We start from the raw sequence: 20,951 nt of genomic DNA on the forward strand, positions 1-20,951 counted from the left end.
TATGAGGAAAGTTTGGACAGGCTAGGCTTTTATCTTCTGGAGTTTAGAAGAGGAAGAAGCGACTTGATTGAAACATATAAGATCCTGAGGAGTCTTGACAGGGTGGATGTGGAGATGATGTTTCCTCTTGTGGGAGAACCTAGAACTAGGGGTCACTGTTTAAAAATAAGGAGTCACCAAGACAGAGATGAGGAGAATTTCTTTTCTTTCTTTCAGTGGGTCATGAGTCTTTGGAACTCTTTTCCTCAAAAGGCAGTAGAAGCAGAGTCTTTGAATAATTTTAAGGCAGAGGTAGATTGATTCTTGATAAGCAAGGGGGAGCAAGGTTATCGGGAGTAGGCAGGAATGTGGAATTGAGGCTACAATCAGATCAGCCATGATCCTATTGAATGGTGGAGCAGGCCCAAGGGGCCAAATGGCCTACTCCTGCTCCTAATTTGTCTGCTCATATGAATGTGCTCATGAAAGAGTTGATTTAGATGGCAATTTTGGGGACCCAAGTCACTATACAGTAAGCATAGCAGAAGATGATTACTTGGGGTAAAAATAAGTTTCCAGATCTATAGATCATAGTAGCAAATGAGGAAAAAGTTCGCTGAATTGAGAAAAGTGCAAAGGCAGATTTAACTAAAGTGTGCCCATTATAAAGGAAAGAATTTCTGCACTATGTATGAACCAGGAACTGAATCCACAATATCTTTGCTACATCAGCAATGCAGCCTGGTAATAATTTCTACACTTATCATGTGAATGAGTATGCTATATTCACTTCAGTCATTTCTACCGTTTCGTTTCCATTTAAGTATTCTCTTAATACAGCCATTTTTCTGAACTATAATATTTTTGGAAATTTTTGGAGAGTTTTGTAATTTTGTCAGAGATTATCAAATTAATGAATTGCTTGCCCTTGAAGGAAGGACAATGACAACAATTAGTTTTTGCCGTCAGGTGGTGCTGTATTGCACAGGTAAGTTATAGCACGTTGATAGACACCACAAATACAATAGCCTTACACTGTTGCTGGTTTGGTTCCTTTCAGAAGTATAGTGTGGTAGGATGTTAGTACACCATCTTGTAGGATGTTGTATGATGTGCTTGCATGCCATTGTAATATAAAGGTGCTCGACAGAGCAAGGGTTAATCTGGAACTGGAGAATAGCACCACCACGAGATGATGTATAGAGTCCCATGGTAATAGGCTGAGAGAACAGTCGAGAGAGAACACTCTGGAATCAGTCTGCATGGAGGTAACAGCACCATGTATGACAGTAACCTGGGATCTGTAAATAGTTAAAGGTTAACAATAAAGGGTTCATGTTCAAATATACAAGTCTCAAGATCTCATCATTGAGACATCTAAAGAACCCATAATACAACATGGTTGGCAGTGGTGAGAGCTCCTAAAAGATAGCACATCAGCGGTGATATGAAAGGTGGCATTTTATGCGATGAACCCAGAACAGTATTCCAAGGTATGAAATACTAAAAGCAACTGAAGCCGAACTAGAGAGATGTGCACCTAAGAAGAAAACTTGAAGAGACAACTGGAGAAGCTTTGTTACAGCCATAGAAGTTGAGGATTCCACCAGAGTAAGTGAAAGCCCATTGCAAGACCCCTGAATGGTGCAGGCCAAAAGTCTGCTTAGATCACAAGACACGTGAGCAACACTACAACACTTGCAAGATCTTGAGTGACACGAAGTTAAGACATTTAGTTAGGTCACAAGATGGTGCGCAAAACTACAAAAATTGCAAGACCCTGAGTAACACAGAGTCAAAGAACCTGGTCAGTTTACAAGATGATGAGAAAAGTTATACAAAAGAAAATGTACTTACATTATAGAATAGGTGGCGGCCCTAGGGCTCCGCAGACTGTAGCAGTGGTGGCTGTGCTGCACTGAAGTTAATTTTAAAAATCAGCTAGCAGAGTCAAAAGAGAAACCTGCTGGGCACAGTAAAAAAACAAAAATGGAAAAAGTCTGCAGAGTTTAAGAGACAGGGAACCTCTTTCAATCGGGAAAAGTAAAGATTTTCAGTAAAGTAAAAAAAATATTGCTTCTGTACTCAGAAGTTTCAAACTACCAGCACTAAGAGTGAAAAAAAAAGAAAACAAATCCTGCAGAGTTGACAGCTCATGGCTTTCAAAAGAAGCACCCCTGCTGAAACTCTCAAAGTGCAAAGCTCAAAGGGACCTGCAGAGTTTGAAAAAGCAAGAATTGCCCAAAATATAAATGCTGCAGTATTTTCTTTAAATTAAGTCTGAAAGAAGGCCCAGATTCGTGGGGATCCTGGGAAAGCACAGAAAAATTACTGGGAGAAAACCAGCAGGCTGACAACAACTCCCAAAATTCAAAATGAACTGGACCTGCAGAGTTCAAAGAGAAGAAAAAGAGAGAAAAAAGCGCTGCGACTTTAGAAGTTTTATTTTCAAAGCAGCCATGATCGCTGGAGAGCCCACAGAAAAGCACAGGAAAATCACAGTGATTGAACCAACGGCTGCAGACAGCCTGAAGTGAAAAAAATGGTTACTTCACTGACAGTCTTAAAGGGGTAATGAAATTTAAAGCTGTAACCACAAGAAAAAACAAACAGTCATGGACAGCAAATTAGAAGAGCCAGAAGCAGTTTTGCTATGGAAAGGGCTAAACGAGACCCAAGAGTGGGAGTCTTGGTGTAGTTTACAGGAGACTTACAGGATTAGGTAAGGAATTGGAAGAAGTACAAGTTGTTAAGTTTTTATTCATCTTTGGTTCATTTGCTGGTTAAGTACTCCATAGCTAATGTATAGCTCAATACTTGACAACATTTGGTGAGATATTAAAAGGCTTTGACAGATATTTTAAACTGCAAATTGTGGAGAGCGCAGATGCTAGAAGGAAGTCTACATGCCCCCAATAAAACAAGAGACTCCAGAAAGAGGGCAACTCACAATAAAGTGCCAAGAGCAACAAGAGACCCCAAAGAAAGGGCAACTCCCAATAAAGCATCAAAGGCAACAATAAAAGACCCCAGAGAGGGGGTAACTCCCAATAAAGTGCAGAGGGCAGTAAGAGACCCTAGAGAGAGGGCAATGCCCAATAAAGTACCGAGGGCAACAGAAGACCCCAGAGGGAGGGCAACAAAAGACTCCAGAGAGAAGGCCATAGAAAGCCTCAGAGAGAAGGAGCCAAAAGACCTAGGAGGAAGGATGACAGATGTAAGTGCAGAGTGTGCAGGTGGCTGTGAAGGAAGGAAAGCTATCTGATGTAACTCAAAAGAAGCAAAACATGCAAAAAGTAAATGAAGCTGTTCTACAGAAAATATTTGCATCAGAGCTGAACTGTAAGACTTGAAGCACAAAATTCAAGCTGAATATTTACGTCTGAAAACACACAATAAACTGAAGCCTTCAATGAACCAATCTGTTTGAGATCTGAACAGACAAATTTCAGAGAGGACACAAAGGTACCAGGAGGAGACAATGACCCTCAATTCCACAGCTGGCAAATCAAAGCAGAAGTTGGGAAAACTCAACCAGATGTACAGCCAGGCAAAACGGCAGGCAGAAAAGGCACAGAAAGAAGTTGCAACCCTGAAAGAGTCCTTGAAGAATCAACATATAGCCATGGAAAGACATGAGAAGCTATAGAGGATGTTGAATATTACTTCAGAAACGCTGTGTTGAAATCATCAGTAGCAACAAAACCATGCACTAAAGCCTAGAGTGAGTTGGCAAGAGGTCAACAAAAAACTAAACAGTTCAAAGAACAACTGATTGTCCTTCAAGATTAAATGCAAAAGGAATGCATAACCATCCAACAACATGAAGAAATGAAGGCTGTCTTAAACAGCAGAATGGAAGCACAGCAGAAGAAACTCCAGTAGACTATGCTGAATTACAGGGAAGCTCAAGATGAAGCAAGTGAGCTTTGCAAAGAAAAGGAAAACCTATGACTCTTCACATGCTACAAGAATTCCTTAGGACAAACTTTATTCCTCTGGAAAATTATGAAGAGAAGCAAAATGAATTTAATGTCAGTCTGAACAACCTGAAAAGCCAGTTGGCAGAGAAGACTCAACAATGTTCTATATTCCAGTAGGAAGCCGAAAACTGCAAGAAACAGACTGAAGAGCTGAAGAAGCAGTTGAATGGCAAAGAGGAGACATTGAAAAGAAAAGCCACAGAACTTTCCAAGCTGCAAGCAGATAATGAAGCCATGAGTAGAACAATTACGGAACTTAAACAAGTTAAGACTTCACCAAAGATCGACCTGGCCAACAGTGAAACCAAAAGGAAGGACGAGGACAAAGTTCTGTCACAGACAGAGAAAGGAAAGATAGAAATGAGATCGGAAAGTGTAAATCCAACACTGAAGCGCAAGGAACTGGAAGAAGAACAAGCTGAGCTGAATGAAAATATTCATAAGCTTGCAAAACAATTTTGAAACTAAAACAGCAAACAAATGTTTGGCTGAGATTGTGAAACAAGTAGAAATGAAGATTCCATTTTCAAAGCGTATACATCCAGCAAGAACATGGTGGACACCATCAAAAACTAAAATTCGAGTCTGCTCTAGGAATGAATGGAATACACATTCCCCTGAGAAGGAACAGAACAAACCTACAGTGTCCGAATAAAGCAGATGGGTTATTAATAAAGAGAAATGCAACTCGAAGGAATGCAAAAGCAGAATCAAATGGAGGTAACCAAGTACCAGAAACAGTGTACTAATACCATTCCTCAAACTGTGACAGACCGAGATGTAGATGAACTACCAAGCCTCAAGACCATCTGAAGTTGTAAAATCAGCGACTTGAGACGGGGGAAAGGAATAGCATGTAAAGACTGTATTACAAATAGTTATACACTGTTGGAAGGGAAAATTTTCTTTGGAGAAGAAAAGGGGAAGTTGTAGAATGTTGTGTGATGTGCCTGCATGCCATTGTAATATAAAGGTGCTCGACAAAGCAAGGGTTAATGTAGGACTGGAGAATAGCAACACCCATGGTATAATGTATAGAGTCACACGCTAATAGACTGAGAGGACGGTCTAGAGAGAACACTCTGGAACCAGCCTGCATGGAGGTAACAGCACCATGTATTGCAGTAACCTGGGATCTGTAAATAGTTAAAGGTTAACAATAAAGGGCTCATGTTTAAATATACAAGACTCAAGATCTCATTATTGAGACATCTGAAGAACCCATATTACAAAACACCATGTAATATATATTTGAAAATATGGTCAACTAGCTGTACAAACTAGAAGACTTAGCTTGAATTTTTAACTAACCTACCAGGAGCTGGGTAGTGTTGGAAAGGTGTGGGGAACACAGAAGTTGAGATTCCCCTACATGCTGCGTTTTAATTCTACAGCACACACATGATGTCTAATTGTCAGACTGGGCTTCTAGTCAGATGGAGGAACTGGTCTGTGAAAGTCGCAGGACAAGGTGGGTATGTGCCGGTGGAAGGGCAGGGGGGAAGGGAGCCATTTTTGGGAGGGTAGGGGGTTGATCAGGGATCGGCGGGGGGGAGGCAATTGATCCCAGGGTTTGGGAAGTGATTAAACCAGGATGGGGGGAAGGGGGAAAGGGGTCAACAGGAGAAAGATGGGATTGCTCCCTGTGGGGAGAAGCATTTTGTGGCCGGAGGGAGGGGTCAATCCTGGGAATGGAAAGTGGGTCAGTGGGAATGGGTGCAAATCCCTGGGAGTGGAGATCAGAGGCTTGTGGAGGAGGTTAGGCGAGGGGGATCGGGGGCCTCAGGGGTATTTGAAAGCCTGGGTTGGAGTGACCAGAGACATAGAGGAGAGAATGAGAAGCTGAGGATGGGTGGATTGGAGGGCTCAGGGGCTGTTGGAGGCCTGGGGGGTTGATCAGAAGATACATGGGTGGAGATGTTATGGGGTTGGAGGCCTTGGGAAAAGGCTGGAGGCTTTGCAGGGCTAGGGGGTGGGATTGAAGGTCTTCTGGGGAAAATTGATTAGGGGGAAAAGGGGGGGGGGGGGGGGGTGCAGTGGTGTTGTCCTAATCATGGAGCTTGCTCAGGCAGGCACAGTTGATCCAGGAAGTGGGTGTAGAGGTACTTCCTTCCTGGATCTGGCAAGCCTTCATCTGGATAGAGGCCTGGATGAAACCTAGCTACTCACTGTTAAAATTGTAAAGCTGAATAGTAATGAGGCTCACAGCCTCATTATAATATTTAAAGTGTCAACCCACCTCCTCGGATCAGTTGATCGTCCACATACCTCCACCTCAGTTAAAGTGAAAATGGATGGGTTGGAATCGGGTTTGGGCCTCTATTCTGATTTTTGAGACTTTACACACACTCACTTGACCCAAAACCGCTGTTTTTCAATTAAAGCTCCCCCCCTAGTTTCAGAAAATATGTTAATAAGGAATATGTAACATAATCAGTCTTTTTTTATGGTCAGTTCCTGTGCGGTACCTGTTATAGCATGGTGTGAGAAAGCCTCGACATAGGTGAGGTAATTATGTGGACAGTGTTTCTTTAGCCATTTGCAAACATCTTGCTGAGTCCACAGCACCACAGGCTTAGCGTGTCTTGTGAACGTTGGACTTGTGTGAAAATTACAGTATCCATCATTGGATCCAATCTGCAAAATAAAATGAAACACATTAAATTATTGCAGATAAATTACCTTAGGGGTTAAATTATTCTACATAAATGGGATAAACCTTGCATGACCCACTCCAGGCACAGAACCTTTCTTGGCAGGTATGTGGATCAGAGCACTGGGTTTGGAGGTCAACACACCTGATTATCAGCACTCCTAATTTTACAGTGATTAAAAAGCAGGAAAATCATAAATCAGACAGGCAGGGTCTGCTCTCCGTGTCTTAAGTTTCCAATCACAACCATCTTGCTGTAGGTAATGCCGAGTCGATACCTGCCCTTTTTGCTGTATGGCAGGGAGACAAATGGGAAAGCATTGGAGAAAATCATATCCAATATTAAAATACTGCAGCAGAGTGATGGAGTTAGATTGCATTATGATTAGACTTATCACTTATATACGAGAATTTTTTCATCTTCAGCTAAATTAAAATACATGCTTCAATTAATAACTTCTTTTGCAATATGCATTTTCATTTATATTGTATTGATAATGAAAATTTGGAAACTAAGTCAAACTTCACATCTTTCAACAACTATATTCAAATTATGGTAATGGGCAATCCCCCTGACAATTCAATCCACTGCAGCTTTGAGGCTTTTTTTGTCAGTACCCTTCTCACTTACCAACAACTTGATTTGCTGCTCCAAACCACTTCAGAAATTCACCCAATAATATCAACCTTTTCTTACTCAGGTACAAATAAATCCCTAGTCCTATCACATTTCTGTACTATGTGCATTAGTTATGCTGTAAAGCAACGTTAGCTGGTAACCTTTTTGACAGGTGAGGCACATGTCATACGTGGCCCTATAAACTGATTTAACAACATTCAATCAGAGGGCCTCCACTGTTCCACATTTAGTTTGAAAAAAACACAGTAACCTATATCAATATCAACTTCATTATTTCAACACAATGCAAATCCCACAAATTCTTGTCCATATAAAGACCATTGCACACTTCTTAGGCAACCTATTAGTCAGGGTAGCAAGTTATCTTCTTACTGTGGCATATAATGTTAACTTGAGATTTAAGTGTTGATAGCAATTAATTAATTTTCTACTACACATAGTTTATTATTAATAAAACTTTATTGATTAAAAAAAGTTGATTAAAGCATTTAGCCTAGGGAATCCTGTGACAATTCTGTTGAGGCAGTGCCTCATTTACCTCAGCTGTTGAGAGTTGTCACTAATATAAAGCCAGGTTTATAACAAAATCCCCAGAGGTAACAGCTTGCGATCTTTTTTGTCAATTTGTTCCTTAGGGTGCATGTTTTACTACAGTATCAAACGTGCATTCATTTTCCTGTCAGGTTTATTTTACTCTCTCCTTTATTTTCTCACTTGATTTCCTTCTGATTTCCTATTGCCTCGGCTGATTTGTTTTTATTTAATGGCCACGCTCACCATTGTGATTGCAGGACATCACATGAGACGCCAGTGTGAAAACTAGTTAATTCCCAGAAATCACATACTAATCCAAAATGAGAGGAGAGAAGCTGCAGTATTTATAGAAAGAGCAAACCTGCATTCACATCGCACTTTGTGTCTCCCATAAACATCTGAAAGCATTACAATGCACAAGTAATATTGCTATATGGGTAAACTTAGTGGGTATTTTAGACTCATTAAGATCCCAAAACAACAAGATGAATGTGTAGCTAAATTACGCGGCTGTGTAGGCTAACAGAGAATCATTGGCCAAGATTTGGAGAACTACCTTGAAGAACTTCAACCTTTAACTTCTATCTAAACAAGCAAATAGTGCATCGACTTAACATCTAATCCAAAAGATGATATTTCCAGCAATGCAGCTCTACCTCAACACTGCAATGGAGTATCAGCTTGGATTATGTTCTCAACATTTGGACAGGGGAAAGCTGAGAGTCAACATTTTATGTCAAGAGCTGCAATATATATTTGGTAGGGAGATTATTCTTTTTCTTCTTGAGTTCCCTGCCGAAAATCAGGTCCAACCCACAGTACCATGACTTCCACCATAGGTAGGGCAAGCAGGCAGGTTCCAAATCATCCCCACACCAGCCATCCAGCCAACTGAGCCAACGAGCCTTGCAAGGAATCCGAGTTGTTATGGCCACATACACTTTTATGTGCGTATAGCCTGGAGCCCATGAATAGCGATGGAAAAGGCTCCAATCTCTTTCCATCACATGGCTGACCAGGAATCTCTCCCACTCTTAGAGCCTGCCATTGACATACATTGGAAGGATTTACAAGTTCATATTCAACCTGTTTGGCCATGTTATGAACACAGCTTCCTTCGCCATCAAGTCCTGGAGTGGGAATTGAACCCGGAGTTTCTGACTCAGAGGCAGGGGTGCTACCCACCACGTCACAAGACCTCCTAGGCAGTTTATATTGAAGTTGATTCCAAACTGGAGCAAGTTCAGGTGCACAGAGTCAAGGATGGATGTAAACTGCAGAAGGTGCAGACAGGCTGAAAACAAATGAAGATTTGGTGGCCAAGGGCTCCCTGTTGAATTACAGGTAAGTGACAAAAAAAAGAGTTTGGGAAGGGGTTATGGGACAGTCTTGTGGGAACAAAGAAAAGTCTTTGGCAGGGAGGACTGTTTTTACCTGGAGGGCTTCTTATTCCTTCCTACCACCAGCTATCAAGCTACTGGCCCACTCATGATCCAGTTAAAATATCATGGAGGACATGTTGACTTCACTGGATCCCAATTAGCATGAGGCATTTGCCTAGGTAAGGTGGATACATCATCTGCCACCAAATCCAGCAAAGGCTAAAACCAAACGTCGACAGAAACTGAGCAGGAAATGGAACAGTTAAATTTTCACTGTTCATCCATTCGGTTCCCATCCAACAGAAACAGTTAAAATTCCATTATTATCTTTATAGCCCAATATAAACAGGGCTATGGACCCCAGTGATAACATTTGCTTTACTCTGTATACACAGGTGATCATTGCTCCATGTTTGTCAAATTGCCTGCAGGATAAACAGCTTCTCCTAAATTCCTTTGATTCTGGGCTACAATTTTCATCGGCTTTCATGGGATTAACAACCTGGCAGTTTGTTTCATGTCCTGCAACTTTGAATGCATTTCATTAATCAATTGCCAAAGGATGATGTGCCTTTGTATTTTAATATCCTCCCTAGATGAGATTTATTTGTATGCATTTCCAACTTCAGGGACAAGGGACATTGGAGAATTTTGTGCAAAAATGCTTTCTTCATTAGATTCCTATTAACAAATTATTATGACACAGCCGATGATAAAGGCTGAGTTGTTCATAACCCATTTTTGCAATTTGTATGTTTCGAGATACTGGCTTTGAATTCAGTAGCAATAAGACCACTGAGTCTCAACAGGCTTTTATAAAACTAAATTAAACATTTACTAATGCAAGAAATATTGTAAACAAAACAGACGCCTACAAAATTACTACTATAATAATTACAAAAATCCCCTAATTAATCTTACTCTCAGTTACGCCCCTGATAAGGCAACAGTAAATCTCATAGATTTAAACAGATACCTGGAGAAGCACAACCTTGGACAGTCATATTCAAAATGAGTTTTTTTCAGCTCTGGGTCCCTGGCAGATAGCAACTTGAGTCTTACAGGCTGGAGGCTTCTGACATTTGTTGGATCTTAAAATGCCTCTACCTTACACACTGTCTCCTTTCTCCTTTAAACATATCTTTCTCTTTGAATGTAAATTTTCCATTGTATCTCTAGGCTTTTAACTTTACCTCTTCTAACAATAACATCCTTTCATCCCACCAATTTCATTAGTAAGCTGAAAAAAGATAAACACATTGCTTGGCATCTTCCAGCTAGGTGTAAGATTTCACCCACAGTCTTGAATGGTTTATTTTAACAAATACAAACTTACACTTTACCTTCTACCCTCTTTATGTTTACCTAATTAACATCTCAAAACTATTATAATCAAAGCACCCAGACTAGTTGGCTTTAAGCAATGCAACACAGGCACACACATAAGAACTGTATTTTAAAAAATAATTTCCAATAACATTATATACATTAATATCTCTTCATGACACAAATGTTCTTTCTCCTCTTAATATAATGGCAAGAAGCTAGCAGTGAAGCTCTGGGAATAGAGAAAAACTCAGGTCCCAGAAAGAAGGATTGTCTATGCACAGGACAGTTAATGCAGGAAATCATAGTATAAAATGAGCAAATCTACATAGCCTTTTGAATCATATAATCTTTTTCTGCATTTGTTATGAGCTATGAATTTAATTATCAGAGGGTACGCAATATAGTGGGCTGGAAAACAATATGGCCACAAAATAACTTCAAAGAAATTGAGCAATTTAGTTGATTTTGTAAAGCTTTTCCCAGCTCTGATTGTGATATTGAATCAAGCAGCATCATTCAGTTGTTCTTCAATTTGACTGTTTTGCCTGCAACACTTTGCATGCCAAGTTACCTGATAGAGTCTATGCACATATAATATTTGGCACTCTAGATGCAAAATAGGTAAAGAGGGAGGCAAAAGAGAAGAACATTATTAACGTAGTTCGCTTCACAGGTTTTTAATGTTTTCTCCATTATATTGGTTGGGCTGTGCATTGTCAAAGACCACATAGGACTGCAGTGTTCTTCGAAACATAAACTCGGAAACTATTAAGGCAGGGTGAGTTTCATTTCAATGAATTAGAATTCTGAATTGGAAACAATGCTTCTTAGAGAGGATGCAGAGGAAATTTGGCAGAGGATTTAAAATAATAGGGAAAGTTTAAAAGTATCCTGAAAAATAAAAGTGAGTCAGAAGTGAGTCAGAATATAAGGATATGACCACATTGGGAAACAATGACAGATTTAGTTAGTATGTGAAATTTTCCAGAAGAAACCATGGATGAAACAGAATCTGTGACAGGGAGGGACAGAGAGTACAATTCTAAGAGTAAATCAGCAGATAAGGCTACACACTACAAAAATAATAAAAGGACAGAAGTAAAGGCTCTGTATCTAAATGCACATGACATTCAAAACAAAACAGATGAACTGAAAGCGCAAATATAAGTAAATAAGTACAATCTGATAGCCATTACAGAAACATGGCTGCAGGATGACATAGATTGGGACCTGAATACTGAAGGGTACATGACATTTAAGAATAACAGGAAGTTAAGAAAAGGTGGAGGGGTGGCTCTGTTGATTAATGGTGGTATTAGCACATTAGAGAGGGTGACCTAAGTTCAGGAAACCAGGATGTAGAAGCAGTTTAGATTGAGATGAGGAATGATAAAGGCAAGAAGTCACTTGTGGGAGTGGTGTACAGGCCCCCTAATTGTAACTACATGGTAGGACAGAGTATAAAAGAAGACATAATGGGAGCTTGCCAGAAAAGTACAGCAATAATCATGGGGGATTTTAATCTACATAGATACTGGAAAAATCAGATCGCAATCATAGAGGAAACTTCATCTACGGGCGGGATGAGGTTTCTGATGTTAATTAAAAATAAAATAGAAATTTTTAAATCTCTAACATGTATCTGCTCATGTGACAAAGACACATGAGGGGACATGTTTTCCTTTTTTTAAAAAACTTTATGTTTCATGTGAAAAACCTTCAGCTCCCTGAGGCAGCTCTGTGCCTTTAGGGAGCTGTCTGTGAGTGCACCTGCACACATGTGCTGGCTTCCCAGATAGCTCTCCTCCTCCACCCCCCCACCCAGGCAGTGCTGAGCATTCCAGCGCGCAATTCACGCCAGCTGCCCGTTAATTAGCCAGTCAGCGTGAAATCGCGGTCGGGGCCCGATCGCAGGCGGCAAACTGTTGCGCGGCTGCTCCTGGGCCCATCTGCTATGCTCACCCAACAAAGGGAAAATCCTCCCCATAAGGAGGCTACAAAGTGACATAGATATGTTGAGTGGGCAAAGATCTGGCAAATGGAGTATAATGTGGGCAAATGTGAAATCGTTCATTTTGGCAGGAAGAATAAAAAAGCTTATTATCTAAATGGTGAGAGATTGCAGAGCTCTGAGATTCAGAGGGATCTTGGTGTCCTAGCACATGAATCACAAAAGGCTCGTATGCAGGTACAACAGGTAATTAGGAAAGCTAATAAAATGTTTTGATGTATTGTGAGGGGAATTGTTTACAAAAGTAAGGAGGTTAGGCTTCAGATGTACAGGGCATTGGTGAGACCACATCTGGAGTATTGTGTACAGTACTGGTCTCCTTATTTAAAGAAAGATGTAAATGCGTTAGAAGCAGTTCAGAGGTTTACTAGACTAATACCAAGAATGGGTGAGTTGTCTTATGAGGAAAGGCTGGACAGGTTAGGCTTGTGTCCACAGGAATTTAGAAAAGTAAGAGGCAACTTAATTGAAACCTTTAAGATCCTGAGGGGCCTTGACAGTGTAGATTTGGAGAGGATGTTTCCTCTTATGGGAGAATCTAGAACTAGGGGCCACTGTCTAAAAATAAGGGGGTCGCTCATTTAAGACAGAGATTAGGAGAATTTTTTTCTCTCAGAGGGCTGTGAGTCTTTGGAACACTCTTCTTCAAAAGGCAGTGGAAGCAGAGTCTTTGACTATTTATAAGGCAGAGCTAGATAGATTCTTGATTAACAAGGGGATGACAGGTTATCATAGTTGGGCAGGAATGTGGGGCTGAGGTTACATTCAGATCAGCCATGATCTAATTGAATAGCGGAGAAGGCTCGGGGGGGCCAAGTGGCCTACTCCTGCTCCTAAGTCGCATGTTCGTATAATTATTTTCTGTGGGTTGAAATAATTGCTTGAGAAAAATGAACAATAAAGGGTATGGGAAGCAATCAAGATATTGAGATTGGAGCAGATGTTTCATATTTTTTTCAAATCAGAACAGAACCAATGTTCTCTATGGTGCATTTATGTGCAGCAATATTCTACAATTTTTTCTTCTTTATCATCCATCATGATGCAAAGACAAAAATGTCACAGCCATTCTGCACATACTGTTGTGGTCAGGTGGGAAGTAATACAATGGCTCCCCTCTTTTTTCACTTCTCGATTGACCGCAACAGGTGTTTTAAGAGAATATACTTGTCAATTTAGTGAGTGTTTAACTGTTTAAGTGCTGTGACTGTAAAAGACACACAAAGACAGGTTTTCTTGTAAGTTTTAAGTTGTAAGTATTTGTTGTACTTAACACCCAATCTAAATAAAAAATAATAAAAACGCTCTGACTCACGCACACGTGCATTCAAGAGTTCACATATAGACATACACAAGTAAATTACAAAGTTGGAGGATAGATTAGTAGTTTAAAAGTCCAATAAAAGTCAGTTGTATATGGGTTTTGTGTATTGATGAGTACGATGATTTCAATTCCGGCTCAATGGTCTTTCTGGATTCTGCATTGAGACAATTTAAAGATGTTGATGGATGATTTATATCTTCGCGTCTGGAGTCAGCAGATTCTTAAAGCACTACCTGTGGCATGTGGATGGTCAAACAACAGGCAGGGCTCAAGATTGTAGAGTGGATAGAGAGAGACAGAGAGAAAGAGGGTGGAATCATCCAGATTTACACTAAGTGCAGTAGCGGGCGGGTAAAACGACATTTTACCCGTGGGCCGCAATGGTGGCTTATCACTCCATATCATCCCAAACCCGCCGCAGTAGGTATGCATTCTCGGGAAACACGCCATTTCCATGGCGGGTGGGCTCTCATTCGCCCACCACACCATCACCTCGCCATTTCATCACGTCGGGCGCCATATTTAAATTCCAGACCTGCGCACACATCTCAGTGCTTCCAGCACACGACTACTGCAGGGAAGATGTCCACGAAAGACAAAAAGACTGCAGCCCCCAGGTTTAGTGACGCATCACTGGAACGCCTTTTGGATGCCGTGGAGGCCTGTCACGATGTCCTCTACCCCTGCTCTGGCCACAGGATGGGCAGCTGGGTGACCAACCAGACTTGGGAGGCGTTGGCAGTGGTGATCAGGGCCAATGCAGCACAGAAGAGGTTGGCCATCCAATGCAGATAGAAGATGAATGATCTCATCCATGCAGCCAGGGTATGGCAACCATCTCATCACTCTAAACCCGCACACTCAAGCTCATCACACATTCACTGGCATCTCGCTTAGTGCCAACTCAAGGGACATCACCACCCATTCTCATACATACCCTCGCATGTCCATCTGGCCCCATCCCCTCTGGAGACTGCCTCCTCAGACCCTCACCATCTTGAGGCCAATTGCACAGAACAACATGTACCCCCACATGCAGCCTGGGTTACCTTCATTCCCCAGTACAGCACTCGTCCTGCAGCCTCTTCCCTTGCCTGAGACCACTTCCCCCCTTCACCATGCAAGCCCTAGCCCTGCAGCCATTGAAAAGCCACCCACATATGATTGATCTGGTAGGTAGAGACCTACCCGTGGGCCCCCTAAAAGTGATGTGGTGCTGTCTGTGAAGACTGGCGTTGATGTGTGAGTGCTGATCGAAGCAAGGTAGGCAAACAAACCTTGAAGTCCCGAGCGAAGAGCAGCCCACCAAGTGCACATTGCTTATGTGCTGTTGTGGGCTGACGATCCGGGGGCAGGGGGTACAATTCCAGCAGGCTGGCCTAATTATGATATGCAGATGTATTACAATGAGGTTCCCGACGTCCAACGGTGGGAAATGTGGCCAGCCATCAGCAGGCTGAGCGGACAATGGCAAACTGGTTTCATGCCGATGTGAAACCAATCACCCCATATTGTCTGCTCATGCCACTGAACACACCCGATGCCGGCAGGCACAGAAAATCCCAGCCAGAGAGAGAGAGAAAGAGAGAAAGTGCCTACTAAGAGTCCTCTTACTTCTGCATCTTCTCTTCTTCTGTTCTCTAGCCTGGAGAAAAGCAGCTTATTAAAACACAAAAGGGGGTTCGTTGGCATATCACATGTACCTCTCTCACCAACTGACCAGTTACACAAATATGGTCAAAGTAAGTTGATTCCAGGTCCATGGTTTATACAAGATTATGGCTGGGAGAGTTCCCTTCTCAACTAGGGTCTACTGTCCAAAGTGATTGTGTCTAATGGTTTGTTACACACCCAGCTGAATACATAGGTGCTGTCTGGATGTTTTGTGAATGGGTCAGAAAATGAGCCATTCACATTCCTCTAAAGTGACTGTCTCTGATGGGTTCTTCTAGACAGACTGAATCCCTTTTAATTGCTTTGGAATTTGTTGGGTACAGTTATGCAAGTGATCAGCCATCTTAGAAGCTGCCATTTAAGTCATTTTTTAAAATGCTGCTGTTCTGTCTTACTACTTATCTGGTGGTTTTAACCCAATAAATAAAGTTATTTTCAATATAAAAATGGATTTTATAACAGTACACTGAATAACAAGTACCACAGTAGACCTAGTTTAGAAGAACATTTGTCCAAGCCTACAGTACAAATACAGCTTTAGAAAGAAAAGAACTTGCACAGATAGCACCTTTAATAACCTCAAGACATCTCAAAGCCCATTACAGCCAATTTTTTGAAGTTCAAATGTAGTCTCTGTTGTAATGCAGGAAAACACAGCAGTTAATTTGCACACTGCCAGGTCTCACAAACAGCAGCGAGATAAATAACCATATAGAATGCTTTTTTTTTAATGATGTTGATTGCGGGGTAAATATTGGCCAGGACACCAATGTTATACATTTGTCTATCCGTTTGCTCTTTATTTTCAGATTCATGGGCAGAATTTAATGTTACCAATGTGGGTTCTGACAGTGGACCCAGAGGTGGGTGACATTGCTACTAGCAGCGAAAACGGTTGGTTGAAAAAGATTACACAGCAGAAGTGCAGTGCCTGGCCAATTACGTGGTAGGGGAGGGCAGGAAGATGCTGAGCCTGATATCAGCTAATGAGTTTATAGATCTGGGTGCTATTTTTAAACAGAATCCAGACCTGCCTGAAGTGCTTACAAGCCAACGGCACCATTAATACACTGAGAAGAATCACCATCCTGACCAGACCTCCAGCCTCATCTGGGTTTGTTGTGATTTGTTAACAGCATATAATATCAACTTCTTTAATGATGGTATTTTAAACTGTTTCTGAAACTCTTTACATTACGTTTATCCTACTGCCACCTCCCCACAAAGTCCAAAGTTCACAGGTTAAGTGTCTTCATAACTCTCCCTGATTTCATTGTTGTGACCATTGAGCAGGGGTGGTGGTCTTGAATCAATTTGTTGGACGGGTCAGCAGTCCGCAAGTTGGTTGATGTATCTTTTGGATCTTCGTGCCAAATCGTATTGTAATCAAACACATGTTCTTGTAGGTGCCAATGAGTTCAGGGCTTTCCTGTTCCATCTGAAAGTGCCTGATGTTGTTTGGCTGAGGTAGGGACGTGGATGTTCTGCACATTGAAGGACTATGCCTTCAGATTTGCAATCCCAAATCCAGACCTTTTGGCCTGGTTTAAAGGGGACTAGAGTCTTGACTCTATGTCAGGAATTATATCAGTTATTTTGCTTTTCACATAGGCCGGTCTCTATGTTCCTCACTCTTTTATGGTCAGCTGCCATAATGTTGGGTTGTAGGTTCTGTTGCAGCAGAGGATTTTGTCTTCAGCTGTCGGCCCATGGGTAGTTCCGCCGGTGAAAAGCCATGAGTTAAAGGTGTGACTCTTTAGTGCAGCAGGGCTGAATTCCAGTCAGAATTCTTGGTCATTAACATCTTGATGATGTTCACAGCTCTTTTAGCCTCTCCATTGGCCTGTGGATGGAGAGGAGAACTGGTGACAGCGGTCATCCACAGTCACCTGTGAATCTTTTGAAGTATTCATTGACAAATTGTGGTCTATTATCTGAGACAATCCCATCTGGTAACCTATGTGTGGAGAATATATTCTGTAATTCCCTTTCCAAGTCTCAGCCATCATAGTGTGGAGCCTGGCAGCTTCTAACCACCTGAAGTAATAGTAAATAGTAATGAGGTATGCTTTTCCTCGAAAGTCAAAGAGATCGAGTACCTGTTTCTGCCGAGGTCTATCTGGGAAGCAGGAAGGTAACAGAGGATCTCTGAGTGGCTGGCCATTAATTTCGCAGGTATGGCAGGACAAGACAAAATTTTGGATAGCCTTTGAAATGTCTGGCCACCAAACAGATTGCTGTGCACGTGCTCTATACTTCACTATTTCCAAGTGGCCACCATGGATTCTATGGAGCATTTCCTCCCTTATTTTAATGTTTCATTCGCTGCCACTTCTCTTCCAGGAATGCCTACCTTGAAAAAGTTCTGCTCTTCTCTCTGACGGGATTTCCATTGTCTCTTTCACCATGTTTGCCTTCATTGCTTTCCATTTTCCTCCTGGTGTTTGATAAGGTGTTTCCCAAAACTCATATTCACAGCCACATCTTCTTTCTCAGTGACTGTCTCCACCTCCGACTTACCACATATGGATTCCAACTGAAGTTCCATCCTTCAAGTTTTGAATCCATCCAGGATTACAGATATCTCTGGGACATACAATGCTCCTCAGACTGCTGTTCTCATCGCATCCTGAGGTCCACAACCGGTGCCATATGTGCACACTCGAACTCTCTCTCCAGCAGCACCCAATCTCAAAGCTGTCTTTGTCCCCAGTTCCATTTCATTTTTCGCCTTATCCAATGCCTTAACAAAAAACTTTTTCTCTTCCTTTCAGGCCTTAAGGATCACATGCTCCAACAACTTATTGACATCAACGCCCACCCAGTCCCGTCCCTCTGACCCCATCCCCTCTACTAATCCCAACTCTTGCCGTGTATTCACTATACCCTCTGACCTTTCCCTCTCTGATGCTGAACATTCGGTGCTTAGCAAAGGACTCGGTTTCATCCCCATACGGCCTCACCTCAATGAATTTCGCACTCGACATGACGCTGAACTCTTCTTCCATTGTCTTCATCTTCATGCTCATTTCTTTGGGTAGGAGTCCTCCTCCGACTCAACGGATCCTTTCACCCACCTCCAGTATTCTCCCTCTACCTGGACCCCTCCCTCTGGCCTCTTACCTGCTCTTGATCTCTTCATTGAGAACATGATATTGGCCATCTCATTTTCTCTGCTCCTCTCACCCACTCCAACCTGTCTCCTTCGGAACTTGCTGCACTCCGTTGTCTCAGGTCCAACCCTGACTTTGTTATTAAACCTGCTCACAAAGGTGGTGCTGTTGTTGTCTGGTATACTGACCTCTACCTTGTAGAGGCTGAGCGCCAACTCTCAGATACTTCTTCCTACCTCCCCCTGGACCATGTCCCACCACCGAACATTAAGTCATTGTTTCCAGGGCTGTCACTGACCTCATCCCCTCTAGAGATCTTCCCTCCACAGCTTCCAACCTCATAGTCTCCCAACCCCACACAGTCTGCTTCTACCTCCTTCCCAAAATCCACAACTGGACTGTCCTGGTAGACCCATCATATCAGCTTGTTCCTGCCCCACTGAACTCATTTCTTCCTATCTTGACTCCACTCTCCCTCCCCTTGTCCAGTCTCTTCCCACCTACATTCATGATTCCTCTGATGCCTTATGTCATATCAACATTTTCCAGTTTCCTGACCCTGACCATCTCCTCTGTCCAATCCCTCTACAACCCCATCTCCAACCAGGACGGTCTGAGGACTCTCTGCTTCTTCCTTGAACAGAGGCCCAAACGATCCCTGTCCATCACTATTCTCCTCCGACTGGCTGAACTTGTTCTTCCTTTACTGAACAATTTCTCCTTTAACTTGTCTCAATTCCTCCAAATAAAAGATGTGGCTTTGGGTATCTGCATGGGCCTGTTTCTTTATGCGGTATGTGGAACATTCCTTGTTCCAGTCCTACTCAAGCCCCCTCCCACAACTCTTTTTCCGGTACATCGATGACTGTATCCGTGCCACTTCATGCTCTCGTCTGAACTTGGAAAAATTTATCGATTTTGCCTCCAATTTCCATCCCTCTTTCATGTTCATGTGGTCCATCTCCAACATTTCCCTTCCCTTCCTTGACTTCTCTGCCTCCATTTCTGGTGATAGACTGTCCACCAATATTTATTACAAACCCACCAACTCCCATGGCTACCTCAACTACAGCTCTTCATACCCTGCTTCCTGTAAGGACTCCATCCTATTCTCCTCATTCCTCCGCCTCCATCTCACCTGTTCTGATGATGCTACCTTCCAAAGCAATTCTTCTGACCTGTCTTCCTTTTTCCTGAACCGAGGTTTCCTCTCTACTGTGGTTGGCATGGGCCTCAGCCGCATCCAATAATCTCCTGCACCTCTGCCCTCACCCCTTCCCCTCCCTTCCAGAGCCATGAGAGGGTTCCCCTTGACCTCACTTTTCACCCCACCACCCTCAGCATTCAAAGGATTATCCTCTGCCATTTCCGCCAACTCCAGCATGAAGTCACCTCCAAATAAATCTTCCCCTCACCTCCCCTATCAGCATTCCATTGGGACTGTTCCCTCCATGACACCCTGATCTACTCCTCCATCACCCCGAACACCTCATCCCCTTCCCACGGCACCTTCCCATGCAATTGCAGAAGGTGTAACACCCACCCCTTTATCTCCTCCCTCGTCACTGTCCATGGCCCCAAACACTCCTTTCAGGTGAAGCAGTGATTCACTTGCACCTCGTTCTATTTGGCCTACCGTATTCGCCGCTCACAATGCAGTCTCGTCTACACTGGGGAGACTAAACGCATGCTGAGTGATCACTTTGCAGAACGCTTCCACTCAGTCTGCAAGCATGACCCAGACCTTCCTGTCGCTTGCCATTTCAACTCACCATCTTGCTCTCATGCCCACGTTTCCGTCCTTGGCCTGCTGCAATGTTCCAGTGAAGCCCAACCCAAACTGGAGGAACAGCACCTCATCTTCCGATTAGGCACTTTACAGCCTTCAGGACTTAACATTGAGTTCAACAACTTCAGACCATGAGCTCTGTCCTTCATTTTGATCCTTTTAAAGAAAAATTTCCAAACCACCTCCCTTGTTCTGATGTTTTGCTTTCACAGGACGCTGACCCTTGTTCTGCTTTTAATACATTCTGCTATCTTTGCTTCATGCCTTATTAGCATCTTCTTTAGTCTTTAACACTACCATTCATACTCCCTTTGTCTTGTGTCCATGACATCTTTGTCAAATCTCTCCTGAGCTTCCACCTATCCCTGACCTTCTATTTTGCTCCACCTGTTCCATCTCTACCCCACGCCCCCTTCAACAGTATGAAATCCACCACATTTCTACCTCTCTTCAGCTCTGAAGAAAAGTCATACAGACTTGAAACGTTAACTCTGTTTCTCTCTCCACAGATGATGCCAGACCTGCTGAATTTTTCCAGCA

The 20,951-nt window shown here is 42.5% G+C and overlaps 1 protein-coding gene across 1 annotated transcript in view; it reads right to left on the reverse strand.

Annotated features, from left to right (window-relative positions):
• The window catches only part of LOC144689173 (sterile alpha motif domain-containing protein 10-like), a 119,114-nt gene that overhangs the window by 39,163 nt on the left and 59,000 nt on the right, over window positions 1–20,951 (reverse strand). The window contains exon 3 of the mRNA XM_078556295.1: window positions 6,431–6,599. Coding sequence (XP_078412421.1) covers window positions 6,431–6,599 — 169 coding nt within the window. The remainder of the gene's footprint in view (window positions 1–6,430; window positions 6,600–20,951) is intronic.

This window comes from Cetorhinus maximus, chromosome 13, assembly GCF_964194155.1.
Source record: "Cetorhinus maximus chromosome 13, sCetMax3.hap1.1, whole genome shotgun sequence".
NCBI lineage: Eukaryota > Metazoa > Chordata > Chondrichthyes > Lamniformes > Cetorhinidae > Cetorhinus > Cetorhinus maximus.